General features: G+C 44.6%; 1 protein-coding gene across 1 annotated transcript in view; it reads right to left on the bottom strand.

Annotated features, from left to right (window-relative positions):
* Positions 1–12880: 12880 nt before the first annotated feature.
* mgat4c (mgat4 family member C) overlaps positions 12881–24561 on the bottom strand; it is a 34149-nt gene continuing 22468 nt past the window's right edge. The window contains exons 2-4 of the mRNA XM_041939681.1: positions 15518–15669; positions 14777–14924; positions 12881–14037 (exon numbers count right to left, since the gene is read on the bottom strand). Of these exons, the coding sequence (XP_041795615.1) occupies positions 12881–14037; positions 14777–14924; positions 15518–15669 (1457 nt within the window). The remainder of the gene's footprint in view (positions 14038–14776; positions 14925–15517; positions 15670–24561) is intronic.

Raw genomic sequence — 24561 nt, 5'->3', positions numbered from 1 at the left:
ACAATGGTGATCATTATAATTATCACTAGTAATACTTCTTATATAAAATGAAATGTCACCATAATACAACACTGACAGGAAAAGTGCCTTTTCCAGAACCTGAAGTCTAACCCTTCACTCTGTTAGGTGCACACATGCAGGCTACATACCAGCAGGTGGTAGTACAGCACAACACTAATCCAGACTTTGGTCAATAAGAGTAAACAGAGGCAGGAAATAACAGAAAATCTTTCAGGAAAAACCTTTTTTGTATTCTGCCTCAATGATATCCAGTCAGAATCCAGAAAACTGGTCCTGGCCTTAATTCTAACAGACACTGTATTATTTATCTTCCAGTGTTTGCCACAAATGCTTCATTTTTGTTTTCAAGTATGCTCAGAGTGCCCACTAAAAACTGACAGTGTGAGGCCTCCAGCTATCTCAGATTAGCTGTAATGTCAAGGAGAACTCCAGTAACTTTGCTTCGGATTGGGCCCAGAGCATCGAGCCGCTTCGGCGGAGCTCCAGACTCTCAGCCGTGATGGTAGCAGTGATTATAATGATAGTCTTGATCCGCACAGCAGCCCGCTTGTGCTCATAAATAGCCACGTTTTTACAGTTTTTCTAGAAAATACAGTTTGAGTCCATCATAAAACTGAACCCTGATTGGATGGCAGCTAATTCTGGAACAAATCCACCAGGTGAGAGGGCGTCAGGTGAAAATACTGGGCACCTGATTTCACTGTCAGATTGATAGATCTATAAACACCAGACCGGCGAACCAACTCCAGCCGGCTTTCAGGCATCTGAATTGCTGATCTGTCCGATTATTTTCAGAAAGTCAGCAGTTTACCTGGTTGGAAAAATCACTGCAGCCAATCAGAGCTTCGTAGGTGGGATTACGCCCCTGAAACGGCATAAAGACAGTCAGATATGTCACCACTGAATCATGAAAGTGATGGAGTTCCGATAACTGGACCACTTTATATTTGGAAAAATAAGTTGAAGAGTACGGTTATTTACTTCCCCTTCGGCCAAACACAGTGAGGACGCATCTCTGGCTTCACAACAGGACTGCAATTTATCATTATCTCAACATCGGAGCAGATCTGTCAGTTTTTTGCAAATTTGCAGGCCGCCTCAGCAGATGTCTATCAATATAACGACTCTTGTGACCCTGAAAAAGTTCAGGCTTAGTACGCCTCCCACATCCACAGCACAAATTACACCCTGCGTGAATTAATTCAACTCCATTAAAAACCTTCATCGACATCTGCTGCTGCAGCGATGCTCGGGCCCGCTTGTCTTGGCCTTTCTCCAGCCGGACGCCTCTTCAATTTAACTCCAATTTGGAGTTGGTGGATGTTGGCTGACAGTTTGAAACTTCTCAGTGGGATGCTGATGAGCGTCTTCACTCCCGCTAAAGGAAAGTCGTTCTCTCATCTGGACAGCGTTGCAAATTGCGTAAAAAGCCGGTCCGATCAAGATAATGGCTTGTGAAGGAATGAGATTAGCTCCCTTTGTGAGAAATCTGATTGTGTGGATGGGACAGTGGCATAACAAGTGTGACCTTGTTGCAGGGGCCAGCTGAGAAAGTAATTAGGCCTCGCATATGGGCAGCTTTACTGAGGCCCTCAGCAATGGCAGTGGAGGGACAAGCCACGTCCGAGCTGTTTTGTGTCACAGGTAAGGCTGTCAGTAACCAGAGGCCACTATTCACAACTGATGCTAAGAGTCGGACTGCAGAAAGACACAAACTGCAACGAAAAACAGAGACTTGAGACTCGGTTCAAGTTTAAATTCCATGATGACACAAAGAAGTAGTGTTAGCGTCAGCGTTCGCCATCCAGATTAACAACCGGCTGTGCATGCTGTTGGCTGAAGTGAGATCTGATACCCTGGTTTCAAATCTCTACAGCTACAGGTCAACATCTGTGCAGATCAACACAGGGAAGCGTGTTGGGGTAACCTCCCAAGCAACACGTGGTCGCGCTCTGTGCATCAAACAAGCTGATTGGCTGATTACACAGTCAGGAGTGAAGTGGACACGCTCATGTTTCACAGCCATGTTAACATCTCTCATCACCATCTGTCCAAGTTCAATACACATGAAAGAGAAGGTTTCAGCCTTCAGCGTTAGATGAGGACGTTTTAAACATTGATCTTAGTTACTGCTCTTAATCATTGCTCAGGATATATTAATATGCTCCTGTGTTGTGCGGTTGGGTTCGGTCAGGCTGTTTCAATGCTGCTCCTGATCCAGACAACCAAAGTTCTTCTGCTTTTATGCCCGTTCCTCATAGAAACATCAGAAACATGCAAAAATATCCACCGCCGAGTGGGAGCAGCACATATTCCTATACTGTAACACAATCCAGCCCCAGAGTCGATGTGTGGTAATCTGATTACACCTTAATGTAGGAATGTGCAGCAGGGAAGCAGAGAACTAAAATAATGAAGATCTTAAAACAGGATCCTCATCATTTAGTTTAATGATACTGTCCTTAATTGGCCATATTCCAAAAATCTTTTAAAGCAAATTAATGCAAACCAGTTGATACACAGTGGTCCTGCTGGAGCTTTCAGGTTCCCCGGAGCTCTGGTCAGTTACTGCATGGTAATCCAGTGCTGGTCATCGGCTGATAACACACCACCAGGGCAAAGCAGGTAGACTCTTCAATAAATCTTCCTGATTATTTGCCTTGAGTTAATTAAACCCAGTGTCTCCTTTGTTTCTTTGGTAATTGTCAATATTGGAACAGTGATAATGCACTCCGAGGTGCCCTGATACAGGAAAACAGTGGACTCGGTTGGAGAAAGTAATTTTGCATCGTGGAAATCACTGACTCCACCTCATTTCCTCATCTACCTGCATCATTACACCTCGCCATGTGTCGGCGCTTATTAAACAAGCCAGAGAACTGCCATTCTCTGCACACCAGCATAAGTTATGCTAACCGTGCGCCGGCTGCCACGGCTTCATTGTTGAAGGAAAATGATGTCAGAGCTACCTGACATGTCAGCCAGTATTTCAAGAGAGGAAATCAATCCTGCACCCACAGGAGACGGCGAACAAGATGGCAGCACCGGACAGAGTCGATGAATGAAACTGCGGCTCACTCTGAATATCAGGCTGGATTTTTGATCACGCAGTAGCAGCGCTTGCACTGATACAGTCATTTTGGCATCTGGGATGTTGAACAAACAAAGCAATGATCAGATATCCCTCCCCCCAGAGCAGCGAGACTGTACTTGAAACCTATCTGTAATCTGCTGGCCTGGACGGCCTGCTGGGTATTACAGGATTTGCTTGTTTTGCGTCTTTGTGAAGCTCTTTCAGATTTGTTTGATTTGATTTGGAGTATCCCACCGTGGGGGTGTACATAAAGAGTGAAATAACAGGCCTTGGACACCATCAAAGCACCCTCTGCAGTGCTCTATGCCTACGTGCCTTATCGTATTGAACGTAAAGTGCATGCTGATGTCTCTGTGGTTGACGTGACCGTGGATCATCATCTTCAACTGCCTCAACAAGTCCGGTTACTGCTCTGCTGGCACAGCGCTGGAATTAGTCTGGTCCCATCTATATCCGTTTGAAACTGCTGACAAAACACATGTTTACATGAGCACACATGCACAATATGAGTCACTGGCTCACTACACCTCCATCGCGTGGAGAAGCGTGTAAAGTGAGGCTGATTGCCACAGACAGATCCCCCACTCTGCTGCGCGCCCTGACATTATAAACAGGCCTCACGAGGAAGACGAGCATCGGTAATTGTTGCGAGGGGTGGACAGACAAGCAGTCTGTGCAACGAGCCTTCAACTGGCTGACTGTGTCTCTTTGCCTGCCTGTGATAATTAAAATGACTCAACCTCCCCCCCTGTCACAGTCACAGTGGTGGCTTCGCAAAGCGAGCAGCAGAGCTGTTATTGCTCGTCCTTCAGCTGAAAGAATCGCGTTGGCCGGAGAGCTGAGGGCTTTTGTTCTGAAAGCTGGAAAATCTGGTGTCCAGCCTGGGCGATTTTTAGCAACGCGCCCTGGGAAATGAGTTATCTAAGCAGCGCATGCAAGAAACCCTGACATTAATCTTTAATTAAAGGCCTTTACAATTTTGGACGACATGCCCGGGAGTGCGAGAGTAACTGTAGGGGGATAGATATGAACAGTGGGCAGCGGGGACATATTATATCTTGTGGTGAGCTCATTTTGTCTCATCAAAGTCAAGGATCTGTTGATCCGCGGAGACGCCGTGTAGCTTTTCTTTCAGCTGTAAGGTAGCTCGGCATTAAGACAGTCCTGTTTTCTTCCTTTGCTGTTTGTGACAGTAGACAACAATCCCTCGAGGTGATGGCAGCGAGGCATGCGTGGCTGCTTTGTCATCTACACGATGATCCAGATTGTTATGCTTTCCGCAGCTCTTGATGAGAGGATGTCTTCTCATAACTGTCTGTGTGAACGTATCAAGGTGGCTGCTTTTGGTTCACACGTTTTTATTCCCCTCTCGCTCTCTCTCTCTCTTTTTTTTTTTGGTAATTGGTTGTGGATCTCTTGTTGAAAGAGCCAAGTGATAAACCTGCTGGTGGAACCAGCACGCCTCTGAAGCTTTTTCTTGTTTTGTGACAGCTGCTGCCTTTGTGATGTTCCACAAAAAGCCCCCAAGACACAACCTGTTTCATTCTGGCTGAAGATTCACATGAAAAAGACAAGTCTCCTGTGAAACAAAACGGGACTTAGGTAATTGTTTTGATTACTTCTTCCCCTGTTCCCGGTAGGATGAAGGAATTACAAAGCCGGAAGTGGGGGTTTAGGGAAGAAGGGACCGAGGGAAAGTGTCAGCGCGTCTCCCTATGGCACGATTTGTTCGCTGGCAACAATGAGAGGCAGATGGGAGGATGGTGGTGTTGGTGGTAGCAGGTGGGGGTGTCACACCTTTGTGAGGCAAAGCAATTGGGAGCGATTAAACCCTCATTTGCCGTAGGGACCATCCACTCTGAGGAAGGAGCCGGCTCCAACAGCGCCTGCAGCCCTGTTCCTTTTTATCTCCACTCCTCATGAAGACCCTGTAAATGCCATGGGAGTAGTTAAAGTGAAGCACACAGTGTTCTGCTGGGCTGGTTCGCTGTTAATGCTCAACATCATGACAGCAAATGAAAAGAATTTCTCTGGGTTGTCTGCACTGGATCATCTATGCTGTAAGAGTGCGGCTTAACCCGTGTAATTACGGAAACTACGCAGTTATACCTCGTCCCTTAACTGCGTGGAACGGCTCAAACCTCCATTCTCTAAATGTGCGGATTTCAGTTTGCATAGCTTTGATTTTCCACCACCTGGAAACAAACAGTGACTGAACGCTTGATGAGCTTTATCTTCACCTTCAGCCATTTTCAGCCCAGATTTGACAGATAAGAATACATGCTTTTCCATTCCCATCATGAAACTGGTTCAATACCCAGCGGCGCAGACCGGCTCAGGCCTCGTGGTATCCACCATAACCGGCTTCTCATCAGCCCGAGAGCACCTGAACACTGAGGGGCCGCTCCATCACAGGGAGACACACAATCACAAGTTCCTTTGCAGGTTATTACGAGTCATTCATCACCAGCTCCCGCTTCGTGTTCCCCTGCCTTCAGCGTCGCTTCAGCTTCGGTGCTTTTAAACCCACGTGCGGAACCATTTGTCTGTTCATTGTGCTTCTTTTCAGCTTTCCCAAAATGTCTTTTTATCTCTCCACATCCATTTCGCCGGCTTAGCCCCGCCTCGGCCTGAGCACCTGGCTCAAGTGGGTCTGCGAAACGAGCAGCACAAAATGTACTAATCAAAAGCTATTGACGACGCTTTGATGCTGCACTGGTGTGTGCTTGAAAACATATTACGCCTGCACCTCGAGAGAAGCCACGGCCGAGAAAAAAAAAACCTTGAATAGACGGATAGTGAATGTGGGGGAATTAAAATCCAGGATTCCCAGAGGCGCAAGAGGAGGACGGATCAAAAGGCAAATGAGGAAATCCACACAAGCCATATCAGCCTGGTATCGTGTGGGGTTCGCCCTCCTATGCAGGTACACGCTGGCAGCACCATGGCAACCACAGCGATTGATTGGCCGATGTCTCCCGCCGTGCACAGTGCAGGTCTTGTTATGTGGGATATTGGTTTTTTACTTGCTGCCTCGGCCCCTTCATAGCGCGCATTAGCTGTGGTTTCTCAGGTGCCGAGCCGTCACGTACGCTTACCTTCCGTTTGGTTCTGGATGACTTTGAAGGACAGGAGATGGAGCGAGGCGGAGATGGCTGTGACAAAACGCTCAGGGTCTCTGAAATGGTGTTGGTGCTGTGAAAGCCTGAAGGTGTTAAACTGAGCATGAGACTTGACTCCATTATCAACAGTGACTATCAAACCTGTCATAAAACCTTTAATAATTCAGTTTACACTACTTCCTCCTAAACTTTTCATGATATGTTTACATATTAATTCAGTTTTGCTCTGTATTTTGTATTTCTTTAATAAAAGCATTATATATAATGCTTATATATATATAAGCAATATATATTAGTATACATATATAATATATATTAGTTTATTTTATGCAGCTTAGTTCTATATTTTTATCTCACAATTTTTTTTTATATTGTGATTTTGTATTGTATTGTATTTTTGCCTCCTGGTTTATAAATGTTTTTTGCATTTTGTACCTGAAAGTTATTTTATTTTGCATGTTCCTGTGTTTCCACCCTTTGAGCTGCTGGAACTGTAAATTTCTCCTTGGAGATTAATAAAGTATCTATCTATCATAAGCATTGTTATGAATTGCGATATGCCAACTGCGCTTTATAAACACCCAACTAGCAACAGAAACATCACTGATCAATTAACAGATGAAATGCTCCTCTATGGGTTGAGAGGATCCATTAAATCTCCTCCATGAGCCCATTTCAGAACAAATGGGACTTCTTCCAGCTGAAAATGAAGTTATTCATTTGAGTTTGGCGAAATTTTGGAAAGTTTCGCCTGCCAACAATGAGCTAGCGTCACTGAAACGCCACTGGGAGTGAGTCTGGGAGTGAGTCTTGTCAGTGTGTTTCCATCTAATTCTTTGCAAATAAATCTAGTAAGAAACACTTTTAACCTCAGGCTGTTGTTGTTTGGTTTTCACGCCTCTCTCTTTTTGACAGTCTTCTGGCATAATCACCATGAGGCTCAGAAAGCCATGCCACTTATTTGTATATGTGTCTCATTCCTGACTCCTGGGAGTATTACAAATTAAACCAAGCAGTCAGAGCTTTTGACTTGTGACCAGGAAGGCACCAACCAGGAGTCATCTCAGCAACATCGGACAACAACACTCTGATACATGCTTTTATCACCAGCTGCTTTCATGATCGCAACTCTCTTTTTACTGGTCTCTGGATCGAAAATTACAGATGCTCCAGAACACTTCAGTCGGGGTTTGGACCAATACAACACATCGCTGCAAATGATGTGCAGCACCCAAAAACACCCAAATGTATGTTTTACAACTGATTTGAATGTCCTTTGACTTATCTACAACGCTACATAATCCAGCACCTTCATATGTCAGCGACTGGCTCTCGTTTTATGCTCCAACGTTTCTTCTAAACGCCCCTGAAGTGTTTCTGTTGCTATTATTGCTCTTTTTATTTACTATTAATTATTATTTTTTCAGTTGATTTGTTCAGAATTATTATTATTATTAAAAACAGTTGATGATTTTAATGGGAATGAGGGGTGACACCATCCCCCTTGACTGGAATGCATCCCCCTTGTTAACCTGCCATCCCCCGTCTCCTCCCATAGTAGCAGAGAGAGATGCAGGGGCATTGGGGTTGTTCATTTGAATAAGTCTCAGTTAGGATCATTGGCCTCGACCGTATTTGACTGTATTTGTTTATTGATTTATAATATTTTCTATCAACTATAAATACTCAGTTGGATGCCATACTGTAGCTAAATGCAGTACTTTATGGAGGAGTGTCCCCTTCATGTAGCGTGGTTGTGTTGTCTGGAAATGCAGCGTTTTTCTCTCGCTTTTTTCTCAGAGTTTGTGTGTTTTAGGCGTTTAATCAATTTGTTTTGGCTTTCTGGAGCCTGTTTTTTCATTCGCAGCGGTTTCCGTCGTTGGATTTGTTTTGTATATGTACATGAATTGGCATTGTTTCTGACGGGTTTCTGCAGCGTGTTCGCCCTCATCGGCAACATACAAACAAATATCTTTACGTGAAAGGATGAAGATGAATGTTGGGGTTCTAGTTATGTAAGAGCATAACATTGTATGTCCTAGTACTGTAAGAAAATACAGTCCTGTATAATGCTGGTATAAAGCCACTGAGTTAGCTGCATTTATTTATCTTTTTGTCTGTCTGTCTGTATTTTTAATGAATCTGCAGGTCGTAACGTGCCTCCTCTGCAGTTCAGCCGTGGATGAACGGACAGCTTTTACTTTAGATACTTTTGAAAAATGTGACGTTTGTGAAGGAAGTTCTGTTTCCCATGCTTTCTAAATGAATTTCAATGGATGCTCATCCTCTGTGGACGTTAGAGATGCTGCCATCACTTGTAAGAACAAGTTGCCTTGAATCCAGAATATGTGTGAATGACATCTGTGCATTTACTAATTTATGACACTTGGAAGCGGTGTGATCTCCGGAAATGCTCAGAGCACTGGAGGTTTAACAGACACTTATCATATATGAGCCTCGTGTGTCCCTTTACACAGGCGATAAAAGATATATAGGAACTTGCATTGAGTAAACTGCTTCGTCAGCTGCTCTCCTGCAGAATCACTTGTTGTTTGCTGTGCTTGTCAGCCATGTTCCCAGGTGTCTGACAGTGTGTATTTGTCAAAAGGGGTCATGCATTTTCTTGCAAAAAAAAAAAAAAAGCATGAAACTTACAGTATCCCCCCTAGCACCATCCCCACACCTTCATTAAGTATGCTGTTAAAACAGCAAAAAGCATATGAATATTGAAATGAATAATGTATAGTTTTTGCTTTTGGCTACAGCAACATCTGAGTCAAACAGGCTTGAAAGTTTCAAGGAACTGCAAATGTCAGTTACGTTTTTTTTTTTTTTTTTAAACTTTACATTTAAAATGTACGCCACAACTGTACGTTCTACTTTTATTAATAAACATTTTGAACAGTGAAACAAAAATCATCAGGCAAAGGAAACAGGGACAACATTTTCGATTCAGGGTCACGTAAACAGTGTTTTGTTTCCCTCCCGGCATTCAAACCAATATTCGAGCTCTGATGCCGCAGACACATATTCAATATTTTGTGCTCTCTCGAGCTCTCTTGCACACAGCAGTCAATGCACCACAGAGTTGGCATTCATTCGTTTAATCTAATTTCATTTTAAATACAATATATACAATACAACATTTGAAATGATATGTGTAAAAAAATATATGTCATCTTACAATACAGTACCATTTAGAGAACCATGGAAAGTAAAACAGACACAGAAGCGACATCTTATCACACCCGCTCCACTTAACGATATACAGCACATGTGAACTCCGAACCTGTCGTAAGGTAGTATCGGTAGGCTTCTATGTACGAACCCGGTACAATTTCTTTTTAGCAGAAGCTGGACAATAACTCATAGATCCTGACGTACAAAAGGAGTTGTTTAATCCACTGAAAATGCTTTTGTTCATGCACTTTGTACATGCTCCACTGGAAGACAGCTCACATTTCAAAGGACTCAGGATCCACATATTCACATTCATCACTTGCTTGGAGCTCTTGGGGCTCGGACCCCCGCAGCCGATCTAATTAAACAAGCTTAGACGGTTACCTGCCTGCAAGTGATTCACAAACCTCTGCCCCCCTTCTCACAGAGATCTGCCGGTTAGCGTTTAATTCTTGACAAATGGACAGTGAAGATGGCCATTTACTGGCTGCGAGCACTCAACAGGAGGAAGGAAGAGGTTTTCCTTCAGTACTAAGTGAAATGTACAGTATAACTGATTCTGTGCACATTGTTCACTCAAGGCCCTGGTATGGATTGTAGTTTCCAAACATGCTGCCAATAGCGAAGAATGCTGTGCGCAGCAGTTTGCTGACATCCAGTTGAGGAATTTATGCAGCTTTTGTTGTTATCCCCAAGATGTAAATCTGTCCATAAATCTGCAGTGTGCAGCTAGTTTTGGCTGGCATCTTATTTCAAATAAAGATCAGACAGCAGTTTCTCCTCCAGAAATATCAGCCTCACAACACAGTTGCTCTGCTTGGCCGTGAGGCGTATCGCAGCCATCCATTACACTTGTAAAAACAGCTAACTGCCCTGCGGTGACATCATGTGTTTATAGCTCATAAGCAGGTAATACTAGGCTGAATTGGCACCGTGGTGCGCATCGTAAAGAATACCACACACGCAGCGCAATGTAGATTGTGTTTCCGAGCATCATCCATTCAAACGAGATCCCCTCCAAGGAGCTGATCCGTGCAGGTCACGGCATCATTCACCGAGATGAATGGCGACATTTCAGGGGAAATGCTGAGGAAAAACAATGCGCCATATTGTGAGGTGGTGGGCATTCTAATTTCATTTCAGATAGCGCATGGGGGATTTGCTGAGGAAGGATTTCGAGGTGGCGGTACAAGCCAATCTGCGGAAGGTCTCGATCTGTGACACTGAGCAAGACCTTGAGGGAAAACGGAACAGGTGGCTACCGCGACAGCAGAACAAAGCTTCAGAAAACTGTCGCAGCATGCTTAATGACGATCTGCTTCCACCTCATGTTCCCAAAGAACATCAGTGTTATGTAAACATTTACCTCTTTATTGCATTGTTGAGTGATTTGTTGACGCCATTTCAATGTAGGAACGAATCTGTCACCGAACACTGCTCGCCGACAGATCGTAATTACACGAACGTGGAAAACGACAAGGTCGTTTTCAAAGCGCGGCTCCGATTCGCTTCGAGCACCGCGGCGATGATGAGCTAACGTGCGCAGCTTAATTCTCGCAGATTTTAGCTGCTAAACAACATAAAGCAGAGGTGGTGAATTCTGAAAGGCTCTTCAAAGGAGAGCCGAGCGAGCTTCCCCAAAGCAGCGGCAGGCCGTATGAACCGGGAGCAAAGATCACAGAGGCAACCATGTAGGAGCAGAAACATCGGAGCTGCGAGAGCGCAACATTGGGGAAAGAACGAATTGAGATCCTATAGCTTCAGGGGAGATGTTGTTTTGCTGGTGTAGAGAGTGAGGCAAACACAGACCAATTTACTGGGGGAAAATTGTGCTGTGGAGGAAAAAAAAAGAGACCTAAGAGCAGACCTGGCCCATTCTTCACTGTGCAATCTAATCTCAGCTCTTGGAGAAGATGGGTGAAAACAAACATTGTTCTCCTGTCAGCAGGCCTGACGGAACATACAGTGCTCGTAAAAGAGCTCGGCCCACTCGCACGCCCGCCTCAAACACCACGACGATGATTAAACCGGGAAGGAGTGTTTGAAACTGAAAAAGTTAAGTGTGACATGATGAATATTCAAGGCAACAATGACCTCTGATACTTTCCTGGCAGGTTTTCAAGGAGGCAAATAATTAAGGGCCAAATGGGGACTTTCTCAGAGGATCCCAGGGCTACACTTGTACAGGCTCAACATCAGTCATGAAAAACCGCTGAAGAAACAGCAGCTTTAATTTGATTTTCAAGAAGAGCCTGTTTAAAATCATAATAGCCATTGTTTTCCTCTGTTTATTAAATCAGCACTTTGCTATTCTCTAAGTAGGATTAGTCTTAATTCTGCACCTGAAGCAACTTTCTGACGAGCCTTCAAACGTGTGGGCCGGGCGAAGCTTTGCTGAATCTTATATTGACACTGACACCGATGTATCACGATATGGCAGTATATGTATGTGTGCAAAAACTGGTGCTTGATGCATTTAAATGTGTGAAACTGTTATGCTTTGCAGCACCAGACAAAACAAAACCGGATAAGACGGAGCTGATTCTGTGTATTTGTCCACAAATCCCAGGAAAAGGCCTAAACCGAAAATGTCAGTCTCTTCGTGCTTTCTGACTTCCCTGCTCTGTCTGTGGCACTTAGCTTCAAGCCCATTCATCCCTACTGGACACATAATATGCAGATGCATCTAGCAGACAGGCTCGGTAATTTCCTAAAGCAGTTGGCCACTGCAGCCTTTGGCGTATGTTACTCAACACGAGGAAAGATGGTGCATTCCTGGGGACTATTTTCAGTCGAGGATTAATACACACTTGGTGTTCTAGTGAGTATTTACAGCAGCAGGGTGATGTATGCGGGATTGACACCAAATGAGCTTCAGTGCTCGAGCTAATTATAATGAAATAACAGTAAAATGAGTGAGCCAGCGGAAGAGTGTGGCTCACTCATTTTAATTGTTTCCGGACAAACAATGGAGCTCAATGGCACAGAGGAATAAGACGTATCAGACTTCGGCTCGATGGAAATACTTTGCAGGATCAGTTCATTGTTGGTTTTGGTCTTTTCACTGGACTTGTTGACAGTAAGACAAATACAGACTATTTTAAGCCTTTTTAACCTGGATAGATGAATGTTGGTCAAACATAATGCTGAGTTATCGCCCTGCCTTGTGTAAAGGATGGCTGTGAAAAGCTGAAATAAATAAAGGCTTATGGAACGTTTAAGGAAACATATGTTCATGAATACTCTGAGGTCAGTTGAACAGTCCTTAAGGATGACTGGGAAGATGTTTCACTAAGGTTACAACTCGCAGGTATAAAAAACTATAGATTGATTTGGCAATCAAAATGAGTATCAATAAATACATACAAAATGAATAAATAAACCTGGAAATACATACATTAATAAATAATAAGAATAAAAACCTTTGCCTCTATGACATACTAAGAGTCTGTATGTGTAGTCCTCATTGGCTGGGGGGTTGTGTAGTCCATAAACTTATACTTCTAATAATGAGCCACTCTTTCTGACTGGCTGTCACCACGATGCGCACACACTCAATGTCAAAGGCAATTTTGTGGTCTACGTCTTGAACCTCAATGTTGCCGTTTTTAAACTCCCCTAATGTGATATAAGAGGAACACTGTTTCCCTTTTTTAGTCCCAACTAGTTTCTCTCCAACTTCCAGAGCTCCGTGGTGAAGAACGTCATTCTGACGGTCATCAGAACCTGTAGCGATCTTAATTTTGCTAATTTTGGTAGATTTATTGAAGACTATGACAAAGAAATCTCCTGTGGAAGGAGGCTTTCCCCAGAAGTATTCGTCCACAGTGCTGTAAGCCTTGGTGGCGTCATAGTTTTCAAAGACGTTGATGTTTGTGTAAAGGCTGGCAGGAGGGTTGTCAGGGATGTCTATGGAGTCTTCCTCGAAGTCGTCGTCCTTCAGCTTGTTCTCGGCTCCTTTGTAAGAGGAGTAGTAGCCCATGTGCTGGAACAGCGAGGGCTTGAAGCGGATCACGTCCTTCTGGGCCAGCAGGCCCCTGAAGTGGATGAGGAGCCAGTCGCAGGGCATTTCCTGGTAGAACATGAGGAGGAAATGAGCCAGACGCGGCAGGTCTTTGGAGTGGTACAGCTTCCCGATGTAGCCCAGCTTGGAGAACTCCAGCATCACCCAGTAGGAACCTTCTCTGGAGGTGATCACCTTCTTCAGCGCCGTCAGGAAGTTCCTGGAGCAGCGCACGTCGTCCTCTAACATCATGTAGAAGTGAGAGAGGTTTGTGCAGAAGTTGAGGAGGAAAGCGTAGTCCACGTTCTGCTTGGAGCGGAAACGGACCCGGTCCTCCGGGTCGTTGTAGTTCCTTTTCAAGCCGTCCAATGATGGATAGTACTCCTCCGGGGCCTGGATCACCAGGAGGCGTCCGGCTATGATGTGGTGAGCAAACTTCCTGGTGATCTCCTGCACCAGGTTCTCACACCAAACCAGGTCAAAGTCTGCCAGGTGGACCACAACCACAATCTCTTTCAGTTCCTCGTAACTGGACTGATCGAAGATGGATTTGATCGTCTCCAGAAGGTAGTTTCCTCTTTTTCTTTTGACTGATGACAGTCCAATGGTGAGATACTCTGTGAACAAAATGAATATTTCATTTTATCAAGATGTAAACAGAAATGCTTGCAAATGACCAGCTTTCAGGTTGTTGTGGAGACATGCATCGATGGGATAGATTCAAGACTGTTGCTCCAAAAAATAAACTAAAGCTGTAATTGAAGTGTGGATGTCCATTCAAAGTACAATTACTCACTTTTTGTCACTTCTTGCTTTTAACTGCACCTCACAGTCTTAATCACACACACACACACACACACACCCATCAGTTATCAAGTGACCAGACTCCCATACACACTGAGTGAAGTCCAGCCAGTAATGGAGACTGTGAGATGCAGCTGAAAGATCTGGAAAAAGCTAATGAGCGGACCTTCAGTAATGCATTTTTTTTCATCTGGGATAGTTGTGATGAAACATTTATTACAGTTTTATAAGCAGCGATGAAGGTCTGGAAATAGTCCTGGTGAACATTTTGTGGCTCAGACCTCAAATTAGAGCCTAGACCTCACTGTAGGTGGAAAAGCCAAACAGGTTTGGTGTCTGAACCTCAGCATGTACGAGAGGAGCAGTGCACAGTGTTTAATTCTGACGTCTCTGCGGAGCAGTTGCGTTTTTATTGCGGTGCTTTCAATCCCCGCGTCAGAGATTTGAAGTTTTTATTCTCAGCTCATGTTCACAGCTGTGACTTCCTGTAGCTCCCCGAAGCTCATGAAAATAGTCAATGTAAATTCCTCTTTAAACAAACACTAAACTTACTCTTGCGGTTCAGCGGTGTCCCGGCGAGATAACGATACGTGACATTAATGGTTCCAGAGAAATTACTGAGGTCTCTGAAGGTGTGAACGTATCGCTCTGAGCTCGCAGGGTGGACTGATGTGTCTCTGAGCTGTCTTTTATCCCCTTCCTGGAAGACAACATGAAAAACACAACATTACTTCACATTATGAACAACCGAGGGGAAAAAAAATGCTGCAGCTGTTATATTTGCTGCAGAAAAGGGACACATCTCTAAAATGTCTATTTCTACAGTAAATTATTCAACAGAGGGGAAAACCAGACTTTTGTTTTCTTAAACTTGCCTCTAACATCCTGTACAAACTTGAGACAATATGTGTTCTGATGTGTCTGCGCTAACCCTCGACGTCTAGAGACAAAAGCAGTCTTAAAACCTCTCCAGGCGCTTTGCATAGCTGAGCAAATGGACTTGAGAGGAGCACCAGAGAGTTGAAAATGTGAACTGACGCTTAATAATTTAAATAACAAACACAGATAATGTACTGTGATCACCAACTTTTGATGGCATCATGAATAAGAAATAAATCATCTGGATGATTTCAACTTGGGTCCACGTTATGAAAATTTAAACGTGTTTCCTTTAAAAACAAGCAATTATAAAAGGGACAACATGGGCCGAGTGAAGACAAACATTTGGTTTCAAAAGCGCATTTGGTCAAATTTGTTGCGCAGACATTAAGGAGTTTTGGGAAATGCACAAACCAGCACGTAGCCGTCTTCGATGTAGAGGTTCAGGAAGAGGAGGAAGGTGATGAGGAAGCCGAGGAAGGGAATAGTGGAGCGCTTCCTCAGACACCTCATCTTGTCCAGGGATTTCCACACCAGCCTCATGCTGTGCACGCTCTCACAGGGATCTGCGCGAGAAGAACAACACAAGAAGTGACGCTTTGAATGTCGCTAATGATTTGCCCTTATATCAACAGATAGTGGGGGAATTCATTTTAGGAGCATGCGTGAGGTAATTATCTTCTGCCAGCATAATAATTATTCTTCAACAGACTACATTGCTGATCTAAATCAAGCCTTTCTTCACGAATAACGATGGAGGCACGCACCAAAAGCTCTAAAATGCACCCCCACCCGACTGGTATTTTGAGATGTTCAGAGATAGGTGGTGGCGCTATGGTCGACGGGCAGCATTTCAATACGTGCTTCTGTTTGCTCTTATCGGCGGACCTAATCCTCTTTGTTGTGAGCATGTGACTTTTTCCTATTTGTAGATTACAGGCCACATCACTAAAGGGAAAAGCCAATTCGATTATAAATTCAGTTTCCTTTTATTTCAGATTTGTTGTCCTTCGAGAGAAGATGAAAAGAAAAAAAATGAGAAGAAAAGGAGACACGGTGCAGTATGAAAGGGATGATTACTTTCATTTATTTTATACAATTTAAAAAAAAAAAACCCTTCCCACACCCCAGGGTGACCTTCAGTTTAGAGTTAGATTGTAAAAAAGCAACAAATTGTCATGTTTGTGAAGCTGAAAGCAGCTACGAAAAGAATTAAATCATCGATTGATTATCATTATTAATGTCAAATGTTATGCCAAGGGTTTACCCATACTTTCCCTCTGGTGGCTAACAGGCTGGCGACTGTTCTCTCAGGCAGCGTGGCAGTAGCTGTTGATGGGTGCAAAGCTGACTCAGGGCTTTGAACTGGTGAGCTTCCCTTATGGTCACAAGCAAGTTTCGAAATCCTTCGAAAGCTGTGGCTGCATTTGCCAAAAACCAACAACACAAGCTGTAGCAGCATTACGAAGGCTGGAGAGACGGCAGACACGAGGGCCAGGCTCGATCTCACAAGATGCTTCGCTGGAGCTCTCTTGTAAACAACTCTTGGAAGCCTTGATCAATTGAAAGTGACTATAAATAACAGGAATGGGAGCGGAGTGCTGGTTGTGAGGGAACGAGGTGCACCGGATGGACACAGTACTCTCCGAGTCAAACATATGCTGATATGAAGCTGTACGAAAGTATTGCCACATTTTCCTTTTTCCTCCCCCCGCTTTTAGGTGATGTATGCAGGGGACAAGATCGTGTGTAAACCTTGCAGGTCTAGAACTACTAATAATGTGCCACTAGCTGCTGGCTGCCAGAGGCTAGGCACAGAAAGGCATAAAGTCATACAGTAAATCAATTTATACCACTTTCTATCCGATGTAGACAGCTAAACTTACATACATTATATATCTGCAGGCTTAAAACTATACTATACGCAGCTTTCAGTCAGACCAGAATTGTGCATCAGGCTCAGTCACAAGATTGGCAACTCCTCATAGCAACTGTGCGACGGAGACCGGCTGAGGGAGAAGGAGCGGCAGCAGAATGAGCAGCCTACAGATGTAACAATAGCGTTGGTCTTTTCCTTGCCAGCAATTAGGCATCAGCGTGTGCTTTTGTTCTGCCGCTGCAAAACCCCAGAGATGCCTAATAGAATACAAACTACCTCTAAGCTCAGTTCAATGACCATACACACATCGATCACTCGCACCAGGAGTCAGCCTCACCTGGGATCCAGCTAGTCGATACCTCTTTGTGCGCACTTGAAAACTGAATTTAACACATCCATCCGCTGCAGCCTGTTCCGTGCAATTTTCGAGCCAGTGTGGCTTAATGTGGCAGGCAATTATCAGTAATTACAAGAGTTAGAGCTGTTTTTCTCCTAAGACATTATAACACAATGAGCACAACTACCGACAGTATATGTAAAATCTGCTGTAGGTGTGAACTGGTTAATGGCTGCAATTTTATATTGATTATGCCAAGTCTAAATTTAAAGAAATGCTATAAACAAACAGCTATAGTGCATTCAATTTAATTGCCAGGCGTTCAGTATTGGCAGTCTCAGAACATTTGAACCCTCACGTCTTATTTTCTAACGTCATGTTACCCTCGGCCTAGCAACAACAGCGCGTCTTCTGATTGAACAATTTGACAGATTGAGGAGCCAAACTGCAGCCTGATCAGTCTAACCTATGGGAAAATTCCCCAAAGCTCAAAACACGAGAATCTGATTCAGTGCTTCCAGCCAGAGCCAACATTTGTCTCGTATCCGCTGTTCGCAACAACACGGACATTTTTCATCCACTCTTTGCAAGCTATTGTGTTACCAATGAAGCACAGAGACTGTCAAGAGTGCCTTGAATACCACATATGCATGCAAACTCACTTTGTAGCACTATTTTTAGAGCAGACTATGTTGCAGTGCCTCCATTGTATTTGTGGTCGTGCCTTCAGTAAATTGCAGAGTGCTGCTGTAGAAAGCTGAGTGCAGCATGATGATGATGAGAATCATTAGTGCCACTTTGGAGGAATCTCAGCTGATACAAGTACACAGGACGCCACGGCTCAGGTAACTCTTGCTTCTCAGCGCCTGCCTCGCTCCTTCCTTTTCCACAAACAGAAGCGTTGCTGAAACGCCCGACCTGCAATACAACTAAATAAATAAACTTTGCATGATCCGGTGGGGAGAGCTACGATTAAACAACTCTCCCGCTTCGTGTCGGAGGGGAGTCGATCTTTCAGATTGGAGTTTTGGGTGTCTATCCTGATGATATGAGACAAAGCGAGGCGCCTCTCTCATTTCAATAATTCAGTGCGGGCTCAGAGCAGGAAGAGGATGAGATGCTCATGCTGCCAAAGGCGCAGCTGTGGAACATGCTCACTTCTCCCACCCCAGATTTAACTGTGGCTGAGATGCACGGCAGAGCACCTAAAGCATCATCAGCCTATTTCCAGTCTGCTGTATATTCTTGGAATATGCTTGGATATGGAATAGGTATATGTGGATATATATGGATGATGGTCTGAATTCACTGCAAGCATCAATTAATAATAGCATGACTTCACTGCAAGCGCCAATCAACACGAGGGAGGCATGTGCGTGTTGTTGTGTTTATTCTTGTGGCATGAATCCAGAGTGGAACTGCAGCAGTGAAATGGACTAAGTGTGTTTTAATGGGTGTGTCATCCTGGCAGTCACACACTCAGATATCTCCAGCACCATTTCAGGACACAGCACACTTCCAGCAGGCTGGGGCTGTTAAATATCCATTATGCACTGTGTGTGTGTGAACTGGACCACATAAACCACAACGCTGCCTCTCTGCTCGCTTATACCCAGCGCGCTGCACAATTTTGCACACATCAACTGTCTTCCCCGAACTGCTTTTGAAAACCGTGCACTCAGAAAGAGGTTAAATCCCGTAAGATTGACACAAAGGGAGCTTGGTAGCGACAAAACTGTGACAAAAGCCGAGCGTACCAGCCCTAAAGACCTCACAAATTCAATTAGATTTTCATTCTTGTGGCTGAATATTCAATTTGATTGAGAATTCTTCAGACTGGCAATTTTTTCAATTCAATATAATTTTCTATTTGTCTGTTTTTGGCTTTTTGTTTTGGCTGCAGCAAACAGTGACACCCTGCTAGGAGCCAGAAATCCTTCTGATTGTCACCACAGTTGCTCCAACAAGAGATAAGACAGAAAATATGCCCAGAAACCCTCCAAAAATGCTGTAAGGAAACTGTCACCTGGCTGTATCACACTATGACTAGTGCCTCGGGGTTTGGAAATGGCTCTCAGCTGGAAAAATGTCTGCCAATCAATCCTTGACGTCAAGCTGCGGGTTATTATGCTGCTGTGCAGAAAGACGAGTACACAAGGGAGTGACCACGAGAAACAAAGGAAATTTAAATTACGGCTCTGCTCTGCGTAGAACTGGAATCACGATGAAGATGAAAGTCTCACGTTCATAACGTTTCAATTAGCACAGCACAGAATTCAGGGCTTTTTTCTCGCTAAACTCTTTAGTAACAGTGGTGGTGTCTTCAAAGAGCTTGTGTTTTTTATCCATGTTTTGCGAGCGACATTGAATTTTTTCTGTGTTCCAGGCAAACCTTGGCGAGCTTTTCATCGTCAATGTCCTCCATGCTTCTCTGGCAGCCCATATGAGATGACTGATCCAGGAATTGTCTTCCTTTCCCCTGCTACGCCCCCTCCCTCTAATGGTGAAATCTGACGGAGGCAGGCTTCAAATGGAAAACAAGGAGCTCCCCAGTGAGGAGGAGGCAATTATGGTCTGGCCTGATGTGCAACCTAATGCCAAGAATTCTATATCGCACGGAAAAAAACAAAACAAAACAAAAGGCCTTTCATTCCCTCTCCATTTGTAATGGCCTGATTGCTGCCGAGTGGAAGCAGTCCTCCTGCATGCCAACGCTCGATCACTTTTTGTTTTTGAGTGCTGTGAAAGGGGAGCGAAGAGTAGAGTAAATGGGGGGAAAAAAAAATAGGTATACGACTGAGCAGAGCGGCGCTGACATGCTACAAACATGAGTGGAGTTCCACAGCAATTTCACATCCCATCTTCCCAAGGTTGTTCCTTTAAAGTCATTTCCACAAAAGTGAAACCACAATGTCAGGATGTGTTGGAGAACATGTGGCTTGGCTGAGGTGTAGCACCTGCGAACCCGCGCCTGAAAAAAAAAAAAAAACCTGAATAGATTACTTTTTCAAAAAATGTTTGTGTACAGTATCGGCATAATGAATTCATTCTTTTGAATGCCGGCAGCGAACTGAGATAGGCAGAATAATGAAGACGAGATTTGAAAATAAAATGTTCTCCTCTGGGAGTCTCAGGTACACACAGCGCCGAGTCCCTCCATGTGTTACCCAGAAATCAAAATAACCTCTTAACAAACACTTTTCTTGCCGGCTCGAATCAGCTCTCAACTTTCGATTTAGGCCACTCCGTTTTTAAAATGTGAAGCTGCGTTTTGGTAATGGGAAAATCTAGATGGGGAAACTCATTGTGAATGAGAAAAGGGGAAAAGATTAATAAAATGGGTAGCAGAATGCAATTCTCCCACATTTCATCTTGTTATCTGTTTTACATTATTTCCCCTGGGTATCCTGCACCTTGCAGATATACAGCTCTGCACAAATAATCAATTAAGCCTGCAGATTTGCAGGGATTCAGCAGTTGCTTTGTGTCAGGCCTTCAGCCACTTTCAATGGATTTTCTTTCTTGATAAAAAGCCGAGAGTAACAAAGGCTTTTGTTGATAACAAAATTGTGGTGCAGGGTGGAATAATAAATCCCTTTATTATGAAATGGCTGTTTTGTTAATAATTCAAATTGGTCAAACGGTTTACCAATTACTACATTCTTACAGCCTGCCAGACAAAGGAATCTGTCATCTACAAAGACTTAGCGACATCCACGGCCCTTATAGAAACACGGAAATGATCCTAATTATCGGGATGCAATGGGGAATCGCCAATGAGGGTATTATCGATGCACGGTGTGGTAAATTAAAGCCTGGAGGCTGTGTTACTGGGAGATCCACCATGTAATTCCTGTAAGCCATGTCTGCCACAACAGCCAATCACGTTTGAGGCTGATGACCTGTCGTCTCCGCAGAGTTAATCTTCCAAAGGGAGTCATCATGTTACTTGAGGTGACAGCACAAACTCTTGTTTTGCTGTTTGCTCTTTCTTCGTGTCTGTAAGCTGCCAAGTGAATTTCTGATCATAAAGTGGCGCCGGATGTGGTGTGCTTTACTACTCCCGGCTGCATCAAACTCCAGAGGCCAGACGTTTGTGCCGGGGCCCCCAAACAGATGTACCACCTCGCGACAGCAGCGGCACCACCTTCCCCCACCGCCTCCCTGCGCTGGGCCTGTCACCGCTGTCAGCAGCTTGAGCTCACTCTCTCTAATGGGAGGAGGAGGTGTTGTGGAGATGGTGGTAGAGAGGAGTGTGTGTGTGTGTGCTGAATGTGATGCGTTCCCCGCGGACACACTGTCCAAGTGCGCCACCCCCCTCCCCCCCACCATCAACCGCCACTGCTACCACTGCCGTGGCCCTCGAGGGAGAAACAAGCAGTCCGGTGACAACGGCACTTCCAGCTGTTCTCCCATAAGGAACCTCTGTGAAAGACAAGCCTTGGAGCGCAAAAAACCCCAAACGGTCTCAGCCAGTCAGCCTGTCAGGCTCTCTGATACAAGAATATTTCCAAGCACCGCCAACCAGCCTTTTCTATTCTGGACGGTCCTGTGTCCTTGCCATTATAAGCTCATTCGTCGAGAGGACAGCGCCTTGTTCTTGTTCCAGGTTGTGTTGGAGACATCAGCAAGGCTTTTCATTTCATCAGCATAAAGGCTTGTTTTTTTTTTTTTTTTTTCCAGAGCAGCACTGGCACAGAAGGTGCAAGCTACCAGAGTACATTCTCATGAAACACTGAGCAAGTGCCACCCGTTGATGCTACCTTCAGAGCAATCAAGCATCAAAACATTTAGAACAAACGGCTGTGGCCCTTCCTCTCCTGTAGCACAATCGTCCAGATCGTCCAGTCCGGTCCGTAATTGAAATTTGATTGTAAAGAGCTTCCTCAGATCTGTCCATATTTCCCCCACTGTTTGATATCTACTTTCTTGGCCGGTGAGGAAGAGGTCTCATCATTTATAGCTCTGAGTGGACTCTTGCCATCTCCGGACAGCCGATCCTTAACGCCTCAGTGAGATGGAAGCGAGACTGCATTTATCATGAAACGCAAACTGAGTGCAATCAAAGAGCTTAATGTGCTGATGATGTGACGACGTATACGGCGCCTGCTTCATCACGGAGAACAGCCGGGAGGCTCTCAGACTCTCTGCGGTGCTGTCTCGACGTGAAGGAGACTGAGGATGTGGTGAGGCTTTGTTAGCTTGGGTGCTTACGTTAAGGTCAGAGGGAAATACGAAAGCCTTTTGCTGTTCGAGCCGCGGCGAGCGCAGTGAGGGCGGGAGGCGTGAGAAATGATGGGCCGAGCCTCTCAAAGGCCCTTCTAAGCAGTTAGCACTTTGACCCAGATTAGCGCTCTGCCAGGGGTGCACTTGGGAGGGACGGTGATGGAGGATTGTGTTACTGCCTGCTTATTTCCACTAGAAAACACACTTGACATGCGTACACCCCTTGTACACATGCAGACACGTGCATATGGTCTCCATTTCTTCCCCATCCCTTGTGTGAGGTTGTTAAGATCCGGCTCGTGATACAAATTATTACCTGCATCTGAGACACAAGATGATTAGTATTTGAATATTGTGAACTCTCTAGGGCAAAGATATTCAATTAGTTCTTTGTTATATCACATTCGGCTAATAGACTGTGTGTCTTCCTGACTTCAAACTCCCCGAATGCCCTCTGTGCCTGACGTCATGTGTCATAAACATATGCTGCTGCTTCCCCGAGGTCCTTTTCTACATTAAAAGCACAGACCCACTTGAATTAGCAGACAACAGCCTGTCATCATGTCTACTCTATAAAAAAAAACTGGACAGTGGCTACGGGCATGAGAGAGGATGAAAGAAAAAAAAGGGGAAAAAAGGCCATTGAAGAAAAGGCCGGAAAGAAATCCCCTCTCCCTCTCCTTCTCGCTCTCTGTCTCCATTTGTGAGACAGGAAAAAGGAAGAGGAGACTTGGCTCTGCCTTAAAAGCACTTAAAAAGCCAAGGTCACCTCCTGGTCAAATCTGTGAAATGAGAAAATGGCTGAAGGGGCAAGGGGTTGGTGGCAGATAACATGAGAATGCACTATCTCCTCCCTACACATTTAGTGCAGGGAAGGACGGGGCACTGGCAGGCTTTTCAAAAGGCTCCATGTTGAAATGAGGACTGGATGCACAATAAGATGGCCCAGTTTCACCCAAAATGACGGCGCATACATTGAAGTGCTCTTAGGGAATGAGCTTTTTGGTCAAGCAGAGAGTGGACAGCCAAAGGGGGAATGTGAGCTCACACAAGTGGGTTTCACATTTATTAGCAGCGGCTAAAAGTACTCAGGCGTAGCCACTATTCTAGTCAAGGATTGTAAGCATCATTTGGAAAGCGCATCCCAGAACTGAATTGCGACTATGTTAATCCCGGATTGCCAAGTACCAGTCCCAGTGACAGGCCAGCACGGACCTTTGTCATACCAGACCCTCATTCTCACGTGGTAAATGTGAAACTGTCACAGATTGATGTCTGTAAGATTCTCAGTCATCCTGGTCAGGATTACCCAAGGAGGGTTGAATGAAGAGCAACTGGACGTGGTTGCCGAACCAAGATGTGAACCAAGATGGGTCACAGTTTGCTTAGATTTAGCAACGTTAAGGAAGTTAAAATAAGTCAACAATGACTTCAGGCTGAAAGTTCTGTGTTTGTTTGACCCATCCATCCAATACGTCTCCTCCATATATGGACTTTCTTGCTCTTTATACTACCTCACCTGACTACGCCAACAAGAGGTTGCAGCCTAAGAATAAATGTAAATGTGGGTTGTAATAACCTGCTTGCACAGACTTTAGGGTAGGTCGTCAGGTAGAATTTTGGGGTTGGTCCACCGACACTGAAATTATATCTTGACGCTGTGGGCTCACAGTGATTTATTTCACCGAAATGACTTCTACTTAAATGATAGATGTGCAGCTGCGACTCGCATGCCATGACCCAGTTTGCCCACAACCTACAAGCTGTTTGCACACAGGACATCCCACTGGGACGTGGAACAACTGCACATGGGCATCTGCGTCTTCATAATGTGTGACTCATATCCATGGCTGTGATGTGTAAAACGAAAATTCAAACACATATCACCTAGGAGTCATCTAATATTGGTCACATGTCGTGTCTCAGGAGTCAGATATGCTCTGTACGTTCTAAAAGCCCTGTACTGGGTATAGAATAATGGATGCTGCTGTTGAGATATTACTGATTTGGTAGCCT

Source organism: Chelmon rostratus, chromosome 6, assembly GCF_017976325.1.
Source record: "Chelmon rostratus isolate fCheRos1 chromosome 6, fCheRos1.pri, whole genome shotgun sequence".
In the NCBI taxonomy this organism is placed as follows: domain Eukaryota; kingdom Metazoa; phylum Chordata; class Actinopteri; order Chaetodontiformes; family Chaetodontidae; genus Chelmon; species Chelmon rostratus.
Note: the sequence above shows the minus strand (reverse complement) of the source record. Positions and strands in the feature narration are given on the sequence as shown.